The sequence below is a fragment of the Carcharhinus amblyrhynchos genome, chromosome 12 (genome assembly GCF_965287045.1).
Source record: "Carcharhinus amblyrhynchos chromosome 12, sCarAmb.v2.hapA, whole genome shotgun sequence".
Taxonomy (NCBI): domain Eukaryota; kingdom Metazoa; phylum Chordata; class Chondrichthyes; order Carcharhiniformes; family Carcharhinidae; genus Carcharhinus; species Carcharhinus amblyrhynchos.
The window spans coordinates 14,932,194-14,950,130 of record NC_137335.1 but is presented as its reverse complement, the minus strand read 5'-3'; the positions used below and the strand labels follow the sequence as shown (position 1 = coordinate 14,950,130).

Below are 17,937 nucleotides of genomic sequence, written 5' to 3'. Positions count from 1 at the left end.
TGCTAGTTCGCTCACATATCCTATTTTCTCTCGATTGATTTCATGGTTGGCTTTTGGTGAATTTGGCTTCCTACTCTTTTTGGTAAAACTAAGGGTTTCTCTTTCTTTACTCTAATTCGAGGTGGGATTTTATGCTCCCCACCTAAGCCCACCCATGGCTGGTCTTCCAGTAGTGGAGACAACTCGCCATTGGCTGCCAGTTGGGTCTCCTTCCATAAGACCACAAGATAGAGGAGCAGAATTAGGCCATTCGTCCCATCGAGTCCACCCTGCCATTCAATCATGGCTGATATGAATCTCATCCCCATTCTCCTGCCTTCTCCTCGTAACCCGTGATCCCCTTATTGATCAAGAACCTATCTATCTCTGTCTTGAAGACACTCAATGACATGGCCTTCACAGCCCTCTGCGGCAAAGGGTTCCACAGATTCACTACCCTCTGGCTGAAGAAAATCCTCCTCATCTCTGATTTAAAGGAGCGTCCCTTCACTCTGAGGTTGTGCCCTCGAGTTCTAGACTCTCCCACTCGTGGAAACATCCTTTCCATGTCCACTCTATCTAGACCTCTCAGTATTCCAGCCCCCCCAATGCCTATGGTGAAATGGGGTGGGGATGTTCTGGCCACGCTCACTCCAAGACCCAAAATTCCCGCCCGAGACCAACGGACCTTTGCCTGGTCTGCCAAATTTTCTGTCCCACCCGCTACGATTCCCGTGGCAGGCTGGACGGGGAAATTCCGGTGTGGGAGATCAAGGAACAAACAAACAATCAACTACTTTCAGGTGAGCTGCTGGTTGATTTTGACTGGCTGAGATGTATGGAGATTTGTAAAGTTATTTAAAATTCTCAATCTATAGGCAGCAGTGTGGTATGTACTGTGGGGTTTTGTACCGACTTTCATGAATTCTGCACAAGTCACTTGCTCCTAGGGATGGGTACAATAGTTCATATCCCTTTTGGTGTCTCAGGACAATGAGTAGAGGTGACACAGAACAGGACAAGCTGCTGGAAGAGGGAGGAGGTGGAGAAGGCAACAAAGGACCCTTAACAGGAGGCCACATCCACTTAGATAAGAAGCAATTCTCCTATTGGAAATTTGGTGGAGGATAGTACCAAACCACACAACCATATTGTCCCTACAGTGGAGAAAGAGGTCATCCAGCCCATCAAGTCTGCACCGACTCTCTGAAAGACCAATCCATCCAGGCCCTCTCCTCTATTCCATCCCTGTAACACTGTACATTTACCATGGCTAATCCACCTGACCTACACAATTTGAGACAATAAGAAGCAATTTAGCATGGCCAATCCACTTAACATGCACACCTTTGGAGTGTGGGAGGAAACCGGAGCACTCTGAGGAAACCCACACAGACACGGAGAGAATGTACAAATTCCACACAGACAGTGACTCGAGGCTGGAATTGAACTCGGGTCTCTGGTGCTGTGAAGCAGCGGTGCTAATCACCGTGCCCTTAAACAACTGGCATTTGATACGAAAATTGGCAACACACAGATCTCATCCAGGATTCGAAACCGGGACCTCTCTCATACTCATTTAGAGAGGAGTTTGAAGCAAGAATCATATCTCTAAACCAATGAGCCACTGGTCCAATGTTTTGACCTCAACTACATTGTATGTAAGCGAATTCTACAGGCTTATCACTCTCTGGGTGAAGAAATATCTCTTCATTTTGGTCCAAGATACCCCATATCATTAAACTATGATCCCTGGTTTTGGACATTCCAACCATCGGGAACATCCTTCCTACATCTACCCTGTCTAGTTCTGTTAGAATTTTACAGGCTTATGAGATCCGTCCTCCCCTCCATTCTTCTGAACTCCAGTGAATACAGTCCTAACCGCCTCAATCTCTCCTCATACATCAGTTCCCACCATTCCAGGAATCAGCCTGGTAAACCTTAGCTGTGCACCCTCTATAGCAAGGACATCCTTCCTCAGATAAGGAGACCAAAACTGCACACAATATTCCAAGTGTGGCCCTGTAAAATTGCAGCAACACATCCCTGCTTCTGTAAAAACTAAAGTTTACTTATTAGGGTCGCAAATAAGGCTTACATTAACACTGCAATGAAGTTATTGTGAAAATCCTCTAGTGGCCACACTACGGCACCTGATTGGGTCAACGCACCTAACCAGCATGTCTTTCAGAATGTGGGAGGAATATGGAGCACCCAGAGGAAACCCACACAGACATGGGGAGAATGTGTAGACTCTGCACAGAGAGTGACCCAAGGCCAGGATTGAACCTGGGTCCCTGCCACTCTGAGGCAGCAGTGCTAACCACTGTGCCACTCAAATCCTCTAACAGTGAAGGATAATGTACCATGTGTCTTCTTCATTGCCTGAACACCTGCATGCTTTACGAGGGGCATCTCTTAGCACCAACTGAGGAGGGAGAGAGGGAGGGAATGGGAAGGAAGAGGGGGAGGAAGATAGGTAGAGGAGGGGGAAGAGGAGGAGGTATCCTAGACAGTTCCTTAGTGGCTGGATGGGCTGCCTGTGACTAATTTATCTGACTCTGTGAACACCATGCCAATTCCGCATTCATCAACAGCCCAATGCCTTAGCCTCCCTCCCCCGGCACTGACCACCCCAGTTTACTCTTCGCCATCATTTTAAAGCAAAAGCCATGATCAAACAAACATTCCGGAAAAAAATGACCAATTACACTTGGTGATACTGCACATAAAAGTCATCTGGTTCTTTCACAGAACTCCTCCAGTGCAGAAAGAGGCCATTCAGCCCATCGAGTCTGAACTGACAACAATTTCACACAGGCCCTATCCTCATAGCCCCACACATATACCCTGCTAATCCCCTCGACAGTGAGAGACAATATAGCATGGTCAATGCATCTAACTGGCACATCTTTGGAGCGTGGGAGGAAACCGGAGCACCCAGAAGACACCCACGCAGACATGGGGAGAATGTGCAAACCACACAGACAGTGACCCGGATCGGGAATTGAACTCAGGTCCCTGGCGCTGTGAGGCAGCAGTGCTGACCGCTGTTCGATCGAGGTGTTCAAAGTCATGAGAGGCCTGGAGAGATTGGATAGGGAGAAACTGTTCCACCTGCACAGCAGGATGGAGAACCAGAGGATACTGGTTTAAGGCACGGTAGCACAGCGGTTAGCACTGCTGCCTCACACCTCCAGGGTCCTGGGTTCGATTCCTCGCTCAGGTCACTGTCTGTGTGGAGTTTGCACATTCTCCTCGTTTCTACGTGGGTTTCCTCTGGGTACTCTGGTTTCCTTCCACAGTCCAAAGATGTGTGGGTTAGATTATTGACCATGCTAAGAAATTGCCCCTTAGTGTCCAGGGATGTGTAGGTTAGAGGGATTAGTGGCTATAATATGTGGGGGTGGGGCCTGGGTGGGATTGTGTTCGGTGCAGACTCGATGGGCCGAAGGGCCTCTTTCTGCACTGTAGGGTTTCTATGATTCTATAAGGTGATAGATAAAAGAGGAAAACCTTTTTCTTTTTAAACACAGTGAGAGGTTAGGATCTTGAACGCACTGCCTGAGGATGCGGTGGAGGCAGATTCAACCAAAGCCTTCAAAAGAGAACTGGGTAAATGGAGGGAGGCGACTTTCAGTGGCGCAGTGTAAAAGCCGGGAGCCAGCACGGACAGAGTGGGCCTCCTTCACTGCAGTCGCCATTTTATGGTGCTTTCTGTGTCCGTCCTGCAGCTGTTTAGCTGGGATTAGTCAGTTAGCAAGGGCCGTGCATTGTGGTGACATTGATGGACATTGGGAGATGGTGGGGGGGGGGGGGGGGGGGGCGGGGGTGCAAGGGGGCATTGGGGGTCAGCGGCATCTTGTTCAATATCTCGGAGATCAACACGGATGAACTTCCGGAGTAGACCGATTAGGATGGAAAAGTGGCAGAATATTTTGATTAGAGTGCTGTGTGAGTGGATGGTGTGGTTGTAGCGCCACTATATTCTTTTAGCTTCAGTGCACAGGGCAGGTTTCTAAGGGAAGAATGAAGCTTAGACTCACAATCCTAGCCAACGTGATGATATCAGCCTCTTAACCATGCCCTGTCTATAAATCTTAACGGAAACAATGTTGGTCTGGCCAAACCAGCCAGGCACAGCGAGTAAGCATACAAGTTGCCTTGTCTTTACTACCTTTCAAAAGGGGAAAAGCCATAAAATTAAAATAAACAAGATATTAAAGACGAAAGACTTGGCCAAGCTTTAGATGGTTCTTTCTTTTTCCTTTCTCCGAGCTGGCCAAAACCCATCAAATCTGGAGACAGGCTACAGTATTAAAATTCCTGTCTCCCTGACAACCGGGATCAATCGGAACATGACACAATTCATCAGGTAGCTCTATTGTAGGACTTGGAGGAGGCAGCAGTTTACAATCCAGCCTGCTAATGGGCATCATGCCCACCTGCAGTGCCAACCAGAAGATTGGGGAGTGCCCACCACAGGGCTTTCATCCCAATGCTCACTCATCAAGATCGCAGTCTCTTACTGTCTGCTGTCACCATCTCATGGTTAAACTTAAGATTTTAAACTGTATCACTATCTGTATTGGCATGCACACAATATTACAAATCCCCCCATTTCACTGAAGAGAAAGTTTAAGAGAACGGACATAACACTGAGTCACACTTTAGATAAAGTTAATTTATTAGTGTCACAAGTAGTCTTACATTAACACTGCAATGAAGTTACAGTGAAAATCCCCTAGTCACCACACTCTGGCGCCTGTTCGGGTACACTGAGGGAGAATTTAGCACTTAACCAGCACGTCTTTCGGACTGTGGGAGGAAACCGGAGCACCCGGATGAAACCCACGCAGACATGGGGAGAATGTGCCGAGTCTGCACAGACAGTGACCCAACGCTGTAATTGAACCTGGGTCCCTGTGCTGTGAGGCAGCAGTGTTAACCACTGTGCCATTGTGCTGCTCTAATGTCCACTGCACTCTGGGGTAGGAAATTCCACTGATTCATGACCCTTTGAGTGGAATAATTCCTCCTCATTTCTGTTTCAAATCTACCCCCCGTTTAACCTAAAACTGTGACCTGTCATTTTAGAATGTCCAACAGGGGGAGATATCCACTCTACGTCAACCCTGTTAGTCCCCTTTAGCATCACACATTGATCTCACTCCAGCACAGCTCTAAGTATAGTATTCAGGCTACATCTCCTTGTCTGGATACCCCTCACCAGAAGAAACAGTTTTTATCTAGTCTATCAAACTCATCTTAACCACCTCGATTAGTTTGCCTTTTCATCTTTTACATTCAAGGGGATGCAAGCCTAGTCCATAATCCCATCCTTTTTGCAAATTATATGTGAAGAAATTATCACTGTTCTTGGACAGCATAGTAAGATGCATCAATGGCTCAATTTTCATTTAATCCATATTGTCAATGTGATTGCAATCTCCAAATGTGGGCAGAATTCTCACAGGGCAATCTGACCAAAAATATTCCGAGTGCCAAACTAGTGTGAAAACAGGTGAGAACCAATCTTGATGTTTTTGGGCGAATTAAAAGCGGAATCTTACCTCACTCTAACGAATTAAATCTGTTTCTCGCCAGGAGTGGGTGGACCCAAAGCTCGCCAAAAGCCAGCAGGTTGCAGCAGAGGGCACCATTGCGCATGCTCGGATCTCTGTGTACTACAAATGCAGAGCTATCATTGGCTGCCTCCCCCAGCTAAAGCCAGCCTTTGTGGTTGATTCTTTCCTCCCACCGCTACTGCAGGGCTTTGCGTCCGATCCCCGTCCCTCCCGGACCGAGCGTCCCACCTTTTCGGGTGCGAGGCTGACCTCGCTGGATGTCTGGTGCCGGCAAGATTGTGAGGGGCGCGAAATCGGGCACAAACCTGATTTCTCGGCGCTCTCGTGATCTTGCCGGCTCGTTCTGCTGGTCGATGGTAAGGTCTGGCGGCCTCAGTATTTGCTCAGTATCTTGTGTTCACTGTCTTTGGTGTCTGTGTGTAATATGTGTATGTCTTTTCTGTTCACTCCCCCAGGATTTGTGAATTTAACCCTTCATGACCAGGTGCAGTTGCTGGAATGCTGCTGGTTAGAAATCCTGATGATTGGTCTCGTGTGGCGCTCCATGGAACACCCCGGGAAGCTCATATTTGCACCGGATCTGGTTTTGGACAGGTATGCCCATCCTAGCTTATTGCTGCACACATTGTGGGCTCCGTAGATGGTGCATTGATCAAATATGCTAGCATTTGGTTTGACAGGACTAGAATACAAGAACAGGAATGGACTGCCAATGTTTTATAAGGTCCTGGTCCAACCACGTTTGGAATATTGCAAGCAATTCTGGGCCCCGTATCTAAGAAAAGATGTGCTGGTCTTGGAAAGGGTCCTGAAGAGGTTCACAAGAATAATCCTGGGAGTGCAAAGCTTGACGTATGAGGAGCGTTTGAGGACTTTGGATCGATCCTCAATGGATTTTTAAAGAATGAGAAGGAATCTCATTGAAATTTACAGAATACTGAAAGGTCCAGATAGAATCATAGAATCTCTACAGTGCAGAAGGAAGCCATTCAGCCCATCGAGGTTGTACTGACCACAATCCAGCCCAGGCCCTATTCCCGTAACCACACGTACTTATCCTGCTGGTCCTCCTGACACTAAAGATCGCCTTAACATGGCCAATTAACCTAACCCACACATCTTTGGACTGTGGGAGGAAACCGGAGCACCCGGAAGAAACCCACGCAGACACAGGGAGAATGTCCAAACTCCACACGGACAGTGACCCAAACTGGGAATTGAACCTGTGTCCCTGGCAGTGTGAGGCAGCAGTGCGGGTTAGGCTGATTCGCCGTGGTAAATTGCCCGTTTGTGTCGGGGGCATTCGGGTGAATGCATGGGATTATGTGGATAGATCTGGGTGGGATTGTGGCTGGTGCAGGCTCAATGGGCTGAATGGCCTCCTTCTGGGGGGATTCTACAATCTGCTATTCTAAAATCCTCCCAATTGTCAAGAAGCAGAGATCATAAAGTCATAGAGGTTTAGAGCATAGAAAAAGGCCCTTCAGCCCAATTTTCCCATGCTGCCCTTTTTTAACTACTAAACTTGTCCCAATTGCCTACATTTGGCCCATATTCCTCTATATCCACCCTGCCCATGTAACTATCTAAATGCTTTTTAAAAGACAAAATTGTACCCACTACTACTATCTCTGGCATCTTGTTCCAGACAATTACCACCCTCCTGTGTGAAAAACTGCCCCTCTGGACCCTTTTGTATCTCTCCCCTCTCACCTTAAACCTATGCTCCTCCTTCTAGACTCCCCTACTTTTGGGAAAAGATCTTGACTATCTCCCTTATCCATGCCCATCATTATTTTATAGACCTCAATAAGATCACCTCTAAGCCTCCTACGCTCCAGGGAAAAAAAGTCCCAGTCTATCCAACCTCTCCCTAGAACTCAAACCATCAAGTCCTGCTGGTTTTAAATGTTCTATATTTGTTAGCTGTTAGAAATAAGCTATAGATTTAAGAGGGTTTAATTTAGTATTTCTGTGTAGGAAAGGGTACAACACATGTTAGACAAAGGTATTGCATGTATACGGGGTTTCGATTTCAATTCAAACTGTGCTTCCACTGCGTTGAGAGAGAGTTTACAACGGGAAAGGTAAACATGAGCCTGGGGAAAGAATATGGTGGTGCTTAGCAACCAGGGGCCACTTTGGGAGAGACAGACCTTGTGACGATATTTTAGCTGAATCCAGGCAGATGGGACTGCTCAGCTAGAGAGAGAATACTTCTCTCAGCTTTGTCGGGAGCAGAAGCGGGACAAGGGTGCTACAAAAAGGCAAACTTCCCAAAAGGAACACTAGAAAATAAAGAACAGCTAGTTATGGAAACGAGAGAATGAAAAGAAATTCCAGGAAATTAGAAGTCAAATGAACAATCAGAAAGCTAAAAACACAGCTGGAAAGTTAAACAACTGGTAAAGTTGACTAATAAAATACCAAAGATATCTGATGTGATCCTAAGGTTTGTGGTATCCTTGTATATCCTGTGAGACAATCGTTGAAAGAAATAATGAGGCAATTGCTGGCTGGATCTCCAAGGCTGTGTTGAGGGTGGCACAGTGGTTAGCACTGCTGCCTCACACTACTGGGGATCAAGGTTCGATTCCCAGCTTGGGTGACTGACTGAAGGTTGCTCATTCTACCTGTGTCAAGGTGGATTTCCTCTGGGTGCTCTGGTTTCCTCCCATAGTCCAAGGATGTTCAGGTTAGGTGGATTGGCCATGCTAAATTGTCCCTTAGTGTCCCAAAGATGTACAGGTTAGAGGGATTGGCTGTGGTAAATTTCTAATTAGCAGGATAGGACAGGGGAGCAAGCCTGGGTAAGATACTCTGTCAGAAAGTCAGTGCAATTGACCAAATGGCTGCACCTGCACAGTGGGAATTCTGTGATTCTATGAAAAATATGAAAGCTTTCAAGACAAAGGAATGTTAAAAGGAGAGTTGGAAAACTCGGAGGTGGATCCTTGATGAAAACAGCTGAGTAAAAGTATTGTTTGAAAGAAGATTTTGAAGTGTGCATTTCTGAGAGTGGGGTTTGGAAACCCTCGTACGACCATGAGCTAGGGAGAATTTGAGGAGAATTCGATTGAGTGGCATCTGCCACTGGGTTCGGAGTGGGGTGCTGTTGAACCACAGTTAGCCTGCTGGATGCAGATACTGTATGTTTATTGAGAATATTACAGCATATGATACTAGGGGAGCCAATGGCCTAGTGGTATTATTGCTAGCCTATTAATACAGAAACTCAGCTAATGTATTGGGGACCCGGGTTCAAATCCCACAATGGCAGGTGGTAGAATTTGAATTCAATGAAAAAAATCTGAAATTAAGAATCTACTAACAACCATGAAGTCATTGTCGGAAAAACCTGTCTGGCTCACTAATGTCCTTTAGGGAAGGAAATTTGTCGTTCTCACCTGGTCTGTCCTTCATATAACTCCAGAGCCAAAGCAATGTGGCTGACTCTCAACTGACCCCAGGCAACGAGTGATGACTAATAAATGCTGGCCAACCACCAACGCCCATGTCCCATGAATGAATTTAAAAAAGATACATTGTGTAATCTGTGTTATCTTTGAAGTCTGAGTAGCTTTGTGAAGATAAGGAAGGAGTGATGGAGTATTGTATTCTAGTCAAACTTTTCATGTTTTATCCATGTTTTTTCTAGTTGTTAAAAGCTGTGACTCAGTTCTTCCAGGTTTTCTGTAAGAGTGAAAGGTGCAGTCTTTTGATCCAGGGTTCCATTTTCGGATCGCCTGGTCTATTTACAACATCACGAGGGATCGTAACACAATCCTCAGGGTCAATACTATTTCCGATAATTTTACCAGCCTTTCCTTTTAATCTTATACAATCCTTCACTTCTCTCATAGCCACAGTTGGCTGATATTTCTTTGAGTCTTGAAGGAATGTAGGGCACAACGACACAGTGGTTAGCACTGCTGCCTCACAGTGCCAGGGAGCCGGGTCCAATTCCCAGCTCGGGGGTCACTGTCTGTGCAGAGGCTGCACATTCTCCCCGTGTCTGCGTGGGCTTCCTCCAGGTACTCCGGTTCCCTCCGGGTGCTTGGGTCACTGTCTGCGTGGAGTATGCACATTCTTCCTATGTCCGCCTGGGTTTCCTCCGGGTACTCCGGTTTCCTCCAGGTGCTTGGGTCAGTGTCTGCGTGGAGTATGCACATTCTTCCCATGTCTGCCTGGGTTTCCTCCAGGTGCTCCGGTTTCCTCCCACTGTCAGAAAGGTGCTGATTAGGTGCGTTGGCCGTGCTAAATTCTGCCTCAGTGTACCTGAACAGGCACTGGAGTGTGACAACTAGGGGATTTTCACAGTAACTTCATTGCAGTGTTAATGCAAGCCTACTTGTGCCACTGACAAATAAACTTAAAATTTTTGGTATAGTTTATAGTCGTTATTGTCTATTGAATGTCACTGGCAGCCTATTTTACATGACCATATCCATTAAGTAATGATATTTCTCACTCACGTCCTGAGGCAAACTTGGCCAATCTATGTTGCAATTTAGAATCATAGAACGCTACAGTGCAGAAGGAGGCCCTTCGGCCCATCGAGTCTGCACCGAACACAATCCCACCCAGGCCTATCCCCATATCCCTTCATATTATACCCACTAACCCCGCTAACCTACGTATCCCTGGACACTAAGGGGCAATTTCTTAGCATGGCCAATCAACCAAACCTGCACATTTTTGGACTGTGGAAGGAAACCGGAATACCTGGAGGAAACCCACGCAGACACGAGGAGAATGTGCAAACTCCACGCAGACAGTGACCCGAACTGGGGATCGAACCCAGGACCCAGGAGCTGTGAAGCAGCAGTGCTCACCACCGTGCTACCATGCCGCCCATTTAACTCATGTTTCTACTTTTCTCTCTCAATCCCATTGTAATTGTTTCAGGTTGGCTTTGTACCCAGCCTCCTTTAAGTTGTGTAAGTTGATTTATTATTGTCACAAGTAGGCTTACATTAACACTGCAATGAAGTGACTGTGAAAATCCCCCAGTTGTCACACTCCAATGCCTGTTTGGGTACACTGAGGGAGAATTTAGCACAGCCAACGCACATAACCAGCTCATCTTTCGGACTGTGGGAGCAAACTGGAGCGCCTGGAGGAAACCCACGCAGACACGGGGAGAATGTGCAGACTCCACACAGATAGTGACCCAAGCTGGGAATTGAACCCGGGTCCCTGGCACTGAGCGGCAGTAATGCTAACCATTGTGTCACACTGTGCCTCTGGCAAGGATGTGGAAACAGATGCAACATGTCTCTCTAAGTAACTGTGAGCATTTTAACATTTCATTCAAAGATATTAATGCCTGATTTGCTTGGAAGAATGCATCTAAGAGCATCTGCCATTAATTAGACATGCCCTTCAACTTCTAAGTTTAAAAATTGTCTGCAATTGCTGAAAGGTCTGGTTTGAAAGTGGGTATCTGGGATCTAAGTGAATGCAGCAAGCAACTGTGGCCGGAATTCTCCTATCCTGCCCGCCACTGGAATTCTGCGGGTGGTGTGGAGGGGGCACAGGAACCATGTAAAGGTCCATTGAAATCGGGTTCGGGTGGGAATCTCCGGCTTTCAGGCGAGCGCAGCCAGAGAATCCCGCCCTGCGTGTTTCCTTAACCAGTTAGGATTGTGAAATTAGCAGTTCAGGTACTGTCGAGGAAGTGTTAATCAGATCAGGAAAACTCAATGTCAAATTGGGTACAGAGGGGCAATAAAAAAAAGAGAGAAGGGAAGGTTTTATTTGGAGAGGAAGAGAAGAGATAGAAAGGAAAAGGAAACAAAATAATATGTACATTTAAAATTAGAATCTCCAACAACAATTAAGGTTAAAGTTGAGGTTAAAGTCCAACAGGTTTATTTGCTTTCACGAGCTTTTGGAGTGCTGTTCCTTCATTGGGCCAGGGGTCTGGATGACTCCTGGGAAGGGAGGGGGGTCAGGGCTGCCAAGAACAGGTGGGGATTCGCAGACCGGAAGTGTGTGTGTGTGTGTGTGTGTGTGTTGGTGGGAGAGCTCAGGAAGATTGAGGCAGACAGGGAGTGGTGTGTCAGGGCTGGGCCAGAGGCCAGAGGTTACAGGGGTGGGGTTGGCCTGCAAATCAGTGATGGGGTTTACTGTGTGCTTAGCAGGGCTGGCAGTGCGGGACCACAGCACATGCGCCAATCTCGGTGCTGACAGATCGGCGCATGCGCAGTGGCCCACTCAGCACTACGCTGCTGGCTTCTCCAGTGGGATTAGGTCCCACCCACTGGTTTTGAACGTGAATCACGCTTGTGCACTCTGCACTGCATGGAGTGTGGGAAATTCATTTTGAAACGCCCGCTAAAAACAATGTGATTCACTTCTGTTTTTATGCAAATTGACACTTAGAATTTTTTGGGGAAATCTCAGCCATTGTGTTACAGACATAGCTAGGGTGTAGAGAAAGATCAACTCAGTGCAAGGTGGGTCCATTCAAAAGTCTAATGGCAGCAGGGAAGAAGCTGTTCTTGAGTCAGTTGGTACGTGACCCCAGGCAAGGCAGAGAGAAATGTAGACAGAGTCAATGCTTGGGAGGCTGGTTTGCGTGATGGACTGGGCTTCTTTTACAACCTTTGTGGTTTCATTTTGGGAAACTAAGCAGCAATTTAGCATGGCCAATCCACCTAACCTGCATCTTTGGATAGTGGGAGGAAACCAGAGCACCTGGAGGAAACCTACGCAGATACAGGGAGAATGTGCAAACTGCACACAGATAGTGGCCCAAGCTGGGATTGAACCCAGGTCTCTAGCACTGTGAGGCAGCAGTGCTAACCACTGTGCCACCGTGCCACCCCAATGTTATCTTCTTCATTATTCCAGACTTCAATTGCTTCATCACGGTTGGCCTTGCTTTCAGCTGTTCAGCCAAAACCCTTGATATTATCTCCTTGAACCTCACTGCCTCCCTTTCCTCTATTAACCTGCTCTTTGAAACCTGGCTCTCTGACCAAGTATGTGTGCCTTGGTTTTAGAATCTTATCGTGTGGCTCAATGTCAAACATTGCTTTGTAATGCTCCTGTGAAATGGCTTTCAACACTTTATCACTTCAAGAATGTTAAGTAAGTACAAATTGTTTATGTTGATATGTTTTCAATGACAAAGCATTGTCATTTGAACTAAAACTGGGTGGCACAGCGGTTAGCACTGCTGCCCCACAGCGCCAGGGTCCCAAGTTCAATTCTGGCCTCGGGTCATGGAATTTGCACGTTCTCCCCGTGTCTGTGTGGGTTTCCTCTGGGTGCTCCAATTTTTCTCCCACCTTCCAAAGACGTGTAGGTTGGGTTGATTGGCCATGTTAAATTGACCCTTGTGCCAGGGGGATTAGCAAGGTAAATGTGTGGACTTCTGGGAATAGGGCCTGGGTGGGATTGTGGCTGATACAGACTTGATGGGCCAAATGGCCCCCTTCTGCACTGTGGGGATGCTCTCATCCTTTAAAACCCCATTCTAAAAGGACGTGATACTGTGTTTTTATTCATTTATGTGATGTGGGCATTGCTGGCTGGGCCCAGCATATACCCTAACCCATTTCAGAATCAACCACATTGCTGTGGCTCTGGAGTCACATGTAGGCCAGACCGGGTAAGGACAGCAGATTTCCTTCCCTAAAGGACATTAGTGAACCAGATGGGTTTTTCCAACAATGGTTTCATGGTCATCATTCGACTTTTAATTTTGGATTTTTTTATTGATTTCAAATTTTGCCATCAGCCATGGTGAGATTTGAACCCAGGTCTCCAGATCTTGGCTGGGATTTCTGGATTACTATTCCAGTGACAATACCACTGTGTTACTTCCTTACATTGAAACATTTGGAAGAGGAGTTAACCATTCAGTTCCTTAAGATGGTTCATTCAAGTAAAGCTACATTTGCTTGCCAGTATCCTTTGGTACCCCTGACCCAAGAAACATCTCTTAGGGGAGTGAGTTCCAAGTTTCTACACTGTCTTATATGAATGTCACCACCAACCTGTCCCGGTCCCTCCACCCCAATGCTTTCGCTAAGAAAGCCTGCTGACGTCCCTACTTTCTCAGGAGACTAAGGAAATTTTGCATGTCCACTACAACTCTCACCAACTTTTACAGATACATCATAGAAAGAATTCTTTCTGGTTGTATCACAGCTCGGTACAGCTCCTGCTCTGCCCAAGACCGCAAGAAACTACAAAGGGTCGTGAATGAAGCCCAATCCATCAACACAAGCCAACCTCCCATCCACTAACGCTGTCTACACTTCCCACTGTCTGGGAAAAGCAGCCAGCATAATCAATGACCCCATAGACCCTGGACGTTCTCTCTTTCATTGGGAAAAAGATACAAAAGTCTAAGGTCACATAACAACCGACTCAAGAACAGCTTCTTCCCTGCTGCTGACAGGCTTTTGAATGGACCCACTTCATATTAAGTTGATCTTTCCTGCACTCTATCTATGAACGAACACTACATTCACTTGTTTCCTTCCTTATGTGTGATATATTTTGTCTGTATAGCATGCAAGAAACAATATTTTTCACTGTATGTTAATACACGTGACAATAATAAATCAAATCAATTAAATGTGCTGCCTGATATCACCCCTAAGTATCAGCTCTAATTTTAAGACTATGTTCTCCTTGACACTCTCACAAGAGGAAATAAAAATGCCTCTTCATCTATTCCTCCAAATCTAATTCACACCTCAAGTAGATCATCTCTTAACCTTCTAAACTCAAGGGTACAGAGGGCAAGTTTATGTAATCTGTCCTCACAGTTTAATTCTCGGAGTCTCCCGGTCACTTTGACGATACCAAGCTGTACAGTACACACTCAAAGATCAATATATCCTTCCACAGGTGAGATACTCAACACTGTCCTCCTGGTGGGTTCTGACCAGAATTCTGTGAGACAGAAGCGTCTCGTCCACCTTGAAGATAAAAGCCAATATTTAGCCTTTTTGATTACTTTGTGTAGCTGCCTACTATCTTAAAAAACAATTGTGTACCTGGATTCCCAAATCTCTTTGCTCCTTCACAGTTCCTGGTCACTGGTTATCCTTCTTGGGTTAAAATTACATGTCCTTGCACTTTGTCCACACTGTTTTCCACAGGTTTGCCTATTTGATCTGTTTCTAATGCTGTCCACATATTTGGTTATTCTCAGAAGGAGGACAAAGGCATCCACTGATCCGCTCTCAACTGCTGCAAGTCCATAAAATCTCAGGAAGTTGCAAAGCTGCCCACTTCTTTCTAAGAAGTAAAGACTGAACTTGTGTTTCCAATTTGCTGTTTCAGGAACGAGGGGAAATGTGTTGAAGGGATGGTGGAAATATTTGACATGCTCCTAGCAACAGTGTCGCGATTCCGACTGCTAAAACTCCAGTGTGAGGAGTACATCTGCCTGAAGGCCATCATCCTACTCAATTCCGGTCAGTCCCAGCTTCCCTTTGGATTATCCTGTTGATTGCAGTTTCTGCGATTGCTGCTCTCATCAACAAGTCCACACACACACACACTAACACACACTCACACACACTCACACACACACACACACTAACACACACACACATAGACATTCACACACACACACACACTAACACACACTCCCACACACACACACACTAACACACACTAACACACACTCACACACACACTAACACACACTCACACACACACACACATAGACATTCACACACACACACACACACACTAACACACACTCACACACACACACACACACTCACACACACACACACAGTCACACACACACACACACACTCACACACACACACACACACATAGACATTCACACACACACACACACACACACACATAGACACACACACACACACACACAGACACTCACACACACACTCACCCACACACACACACACCCACACACTCACACACTCACACACACCCACACACTCAGACATACTCACACTTACACATACTCATACTCACACACACACCCACACACACGTACACACCCATACTTTCACACACACAAACACACACCACATTCACTCACACACTCACACAGACTGACATACACACACACTCACACACACACACTCACATACTCAAACACACTCACACACATACTCACACACGCACACACACACACGCACATACATTGACACACACAAACACACACCACATACACGCACACACTCACACACACACACACAGACTCACATACACACACACACACATAACCTCATGCACTCACACACACTCTCACACTCACACACACGCACTCACATACACACACACAAACACTCATGCACTCACACTCATACTCACACACACACACACTCACATACACACACACACACACACTCACATACACACACACACACACACACTGTACATATTGATAAGACTGTACTCAACTGGATCAACGTGCTGAGATGCTCCATAATGACCCACCCAGTATCTCCACAGAGCGAGAGGTTGAATTCAGTGTGAATCTGAAGAGCGCTGGTCGTCATTGTCACCAACACACAGATAGAGACAAAGTTAATCAGCCGTTCAGAGGAAGGAGCTCAGGGTGAAGCACAGGGCATGTCGAATGGTGGAGTACTAAGCAGTACATGGGTCATAGAACAGAGGCTTAGAATAGAGACTCCCTCTCCTGAACTGACCAGGAACACTGACCTCTCTCATGGCTTGGGTTAGGGGAACACTCATCTCCACAGCATCAGGAGGTGGAACTGATCCCCGGTATGGAGGGATTTTCCTACAAAGAGAGGCTGATTGGGCTGGGCCTGCGCCCATTGGGAGTTTAGAAGAGTGAGAGGTGACCTTATTGAGACATACCGCATTCTCAGTGAGCTTGGCAGGGTCGATGCTGAGCGGCTGTGTCCCATTGCGGGAGAGGCTGGGTCAAAGGGCAGCATCTCAGAGTGAGGGGCCGCCCTCTTAAAACAGAGATGAGCAGGAATTCCTTCCCTCAGAGGGTAGTGAAACTGTGGAATTCTTTACCGCAGAGAGCTGTCGAGGCTGGGTCACTGTTCAAGGCTGAGATAGACAGATTTGGAATCAGGAAGGGAATCACAGATTACGGGGATAAAGCAGGAAAGTGGAGTTGAGGATTATCACATCAGATCAATCATGATCTCATCGAATAGTGGACAGAGCAGATTCGATGGGGCGAATGGCCTACTTCTGTTCTTGCGTTTTATAGTCTTATGGTCATATTGCCTAGCTATTGGTTAGCTTAGAGGAACATAGAAACATTGAAGATAGGAGCAGGAGGAGGCTATTCAGCCCTTCGAGCCTGCTCCACCATTCGTCACGATCATGGCTGATTGTCCAACTCAATAGCCCAATCCTGCTTTCTCCCCATAACCTTTCATCCCATTTGTCCCAAGTGCTATATCCAGCTGCCTACATGTTTCACCCTCCCAGAAGCTCAGAATAGGTTCATGATTTACCAAGATGTGGAGATGCCGGTGTTGGACTGGGATAGGCACAGTAAGAAGCCTCACAACACCAGGTTAAAGCCCAACAGGTTTATTTAGAACCACTGATGAAGGAGCAGTGCTCCTAAAGCTCATGATTCCAAACAAACCTGTTGGATTTTAACCTGGTGTTGTGAGGCTTCCTACCATGATTTACCAAATGGCAGGCTTGCAAATAAAAACCCATTTGGTCTAATTATTTGAAGGTTATTTATTAATATCATAAGTAGGCTTATATTCACACTGCAATGAAGTTACTAGCTGCCACACTCCTGTTCAGGTACACTGAGGGGGAATTTAGCATGGCCAATACACCTAGCCAGCACATCTTTTGGACTGTGGGAGGACACCCACGCAGATACAGGAAGAACGTGTAGACTCCGCACAAACAGTGACCCGAGGCCAGGAATTGAACCCGGGTCCCTGGTACTATAAGGCAGCAGTGCTAACCACTGTGCCACCAGGAAGGCCATTCTGTCTCTTGCACATATGCCCCCATTCAATTATATCTTGGCTATTATATGAAAAATATGAGCTAAAATATGAGCTAATTAAATATTTTAACACTATTGATCTGTTTTGATGCTGATATCCCTTATCAAACAAAAAATTATTAATCACAGGTTTGAAATTTCAATTGGCCTACTCAATGGGGAAGTGAGTTGCGGATTTCTGTTACTCTTTGGTACATGGCATACACCACAATCCTATCAGAAATAGAGCACTCTGAAATTAGTGGGGTCCAATCGCTGGGATCACCTATTGCAAACTGGAGTGCAGCAAAGAGCAGTGAAGTCTAACAGAGTGGCCCGTTCTTTCTGTCTCCCCAACTGGCACAGTGATTAGCACTACTACCTCACAGCGGCAGGGACCTGGGTTCAATTCTG

General features: G+C 46.4%; 1 protein-coding gene across 1 annotated transcript in view; it reads left to right on the top strand.

The window, feature by feature from the left end:
• The window catches only part of esr1 (estrogen receptor 1), a 213,646-nt gene that overhangs the window by 165,581 nt on the left and 30,128 nt on the right, over positions 1-17,937 (top strand). The window contains exons 5-6 of the mRNA XM_080200098.1: positions 6,026-6,164; positions 14,880-15,013. Of these exons, the coding sequence (XP_080056224.1) occupies positions 6,026-6,164; positions 14,880-15,013 (273 nt within the window). The remainder of the gene's footprint in view (positions 1-6,025; positions 6,165-14,879; positions 15,014-17,937) is intronic.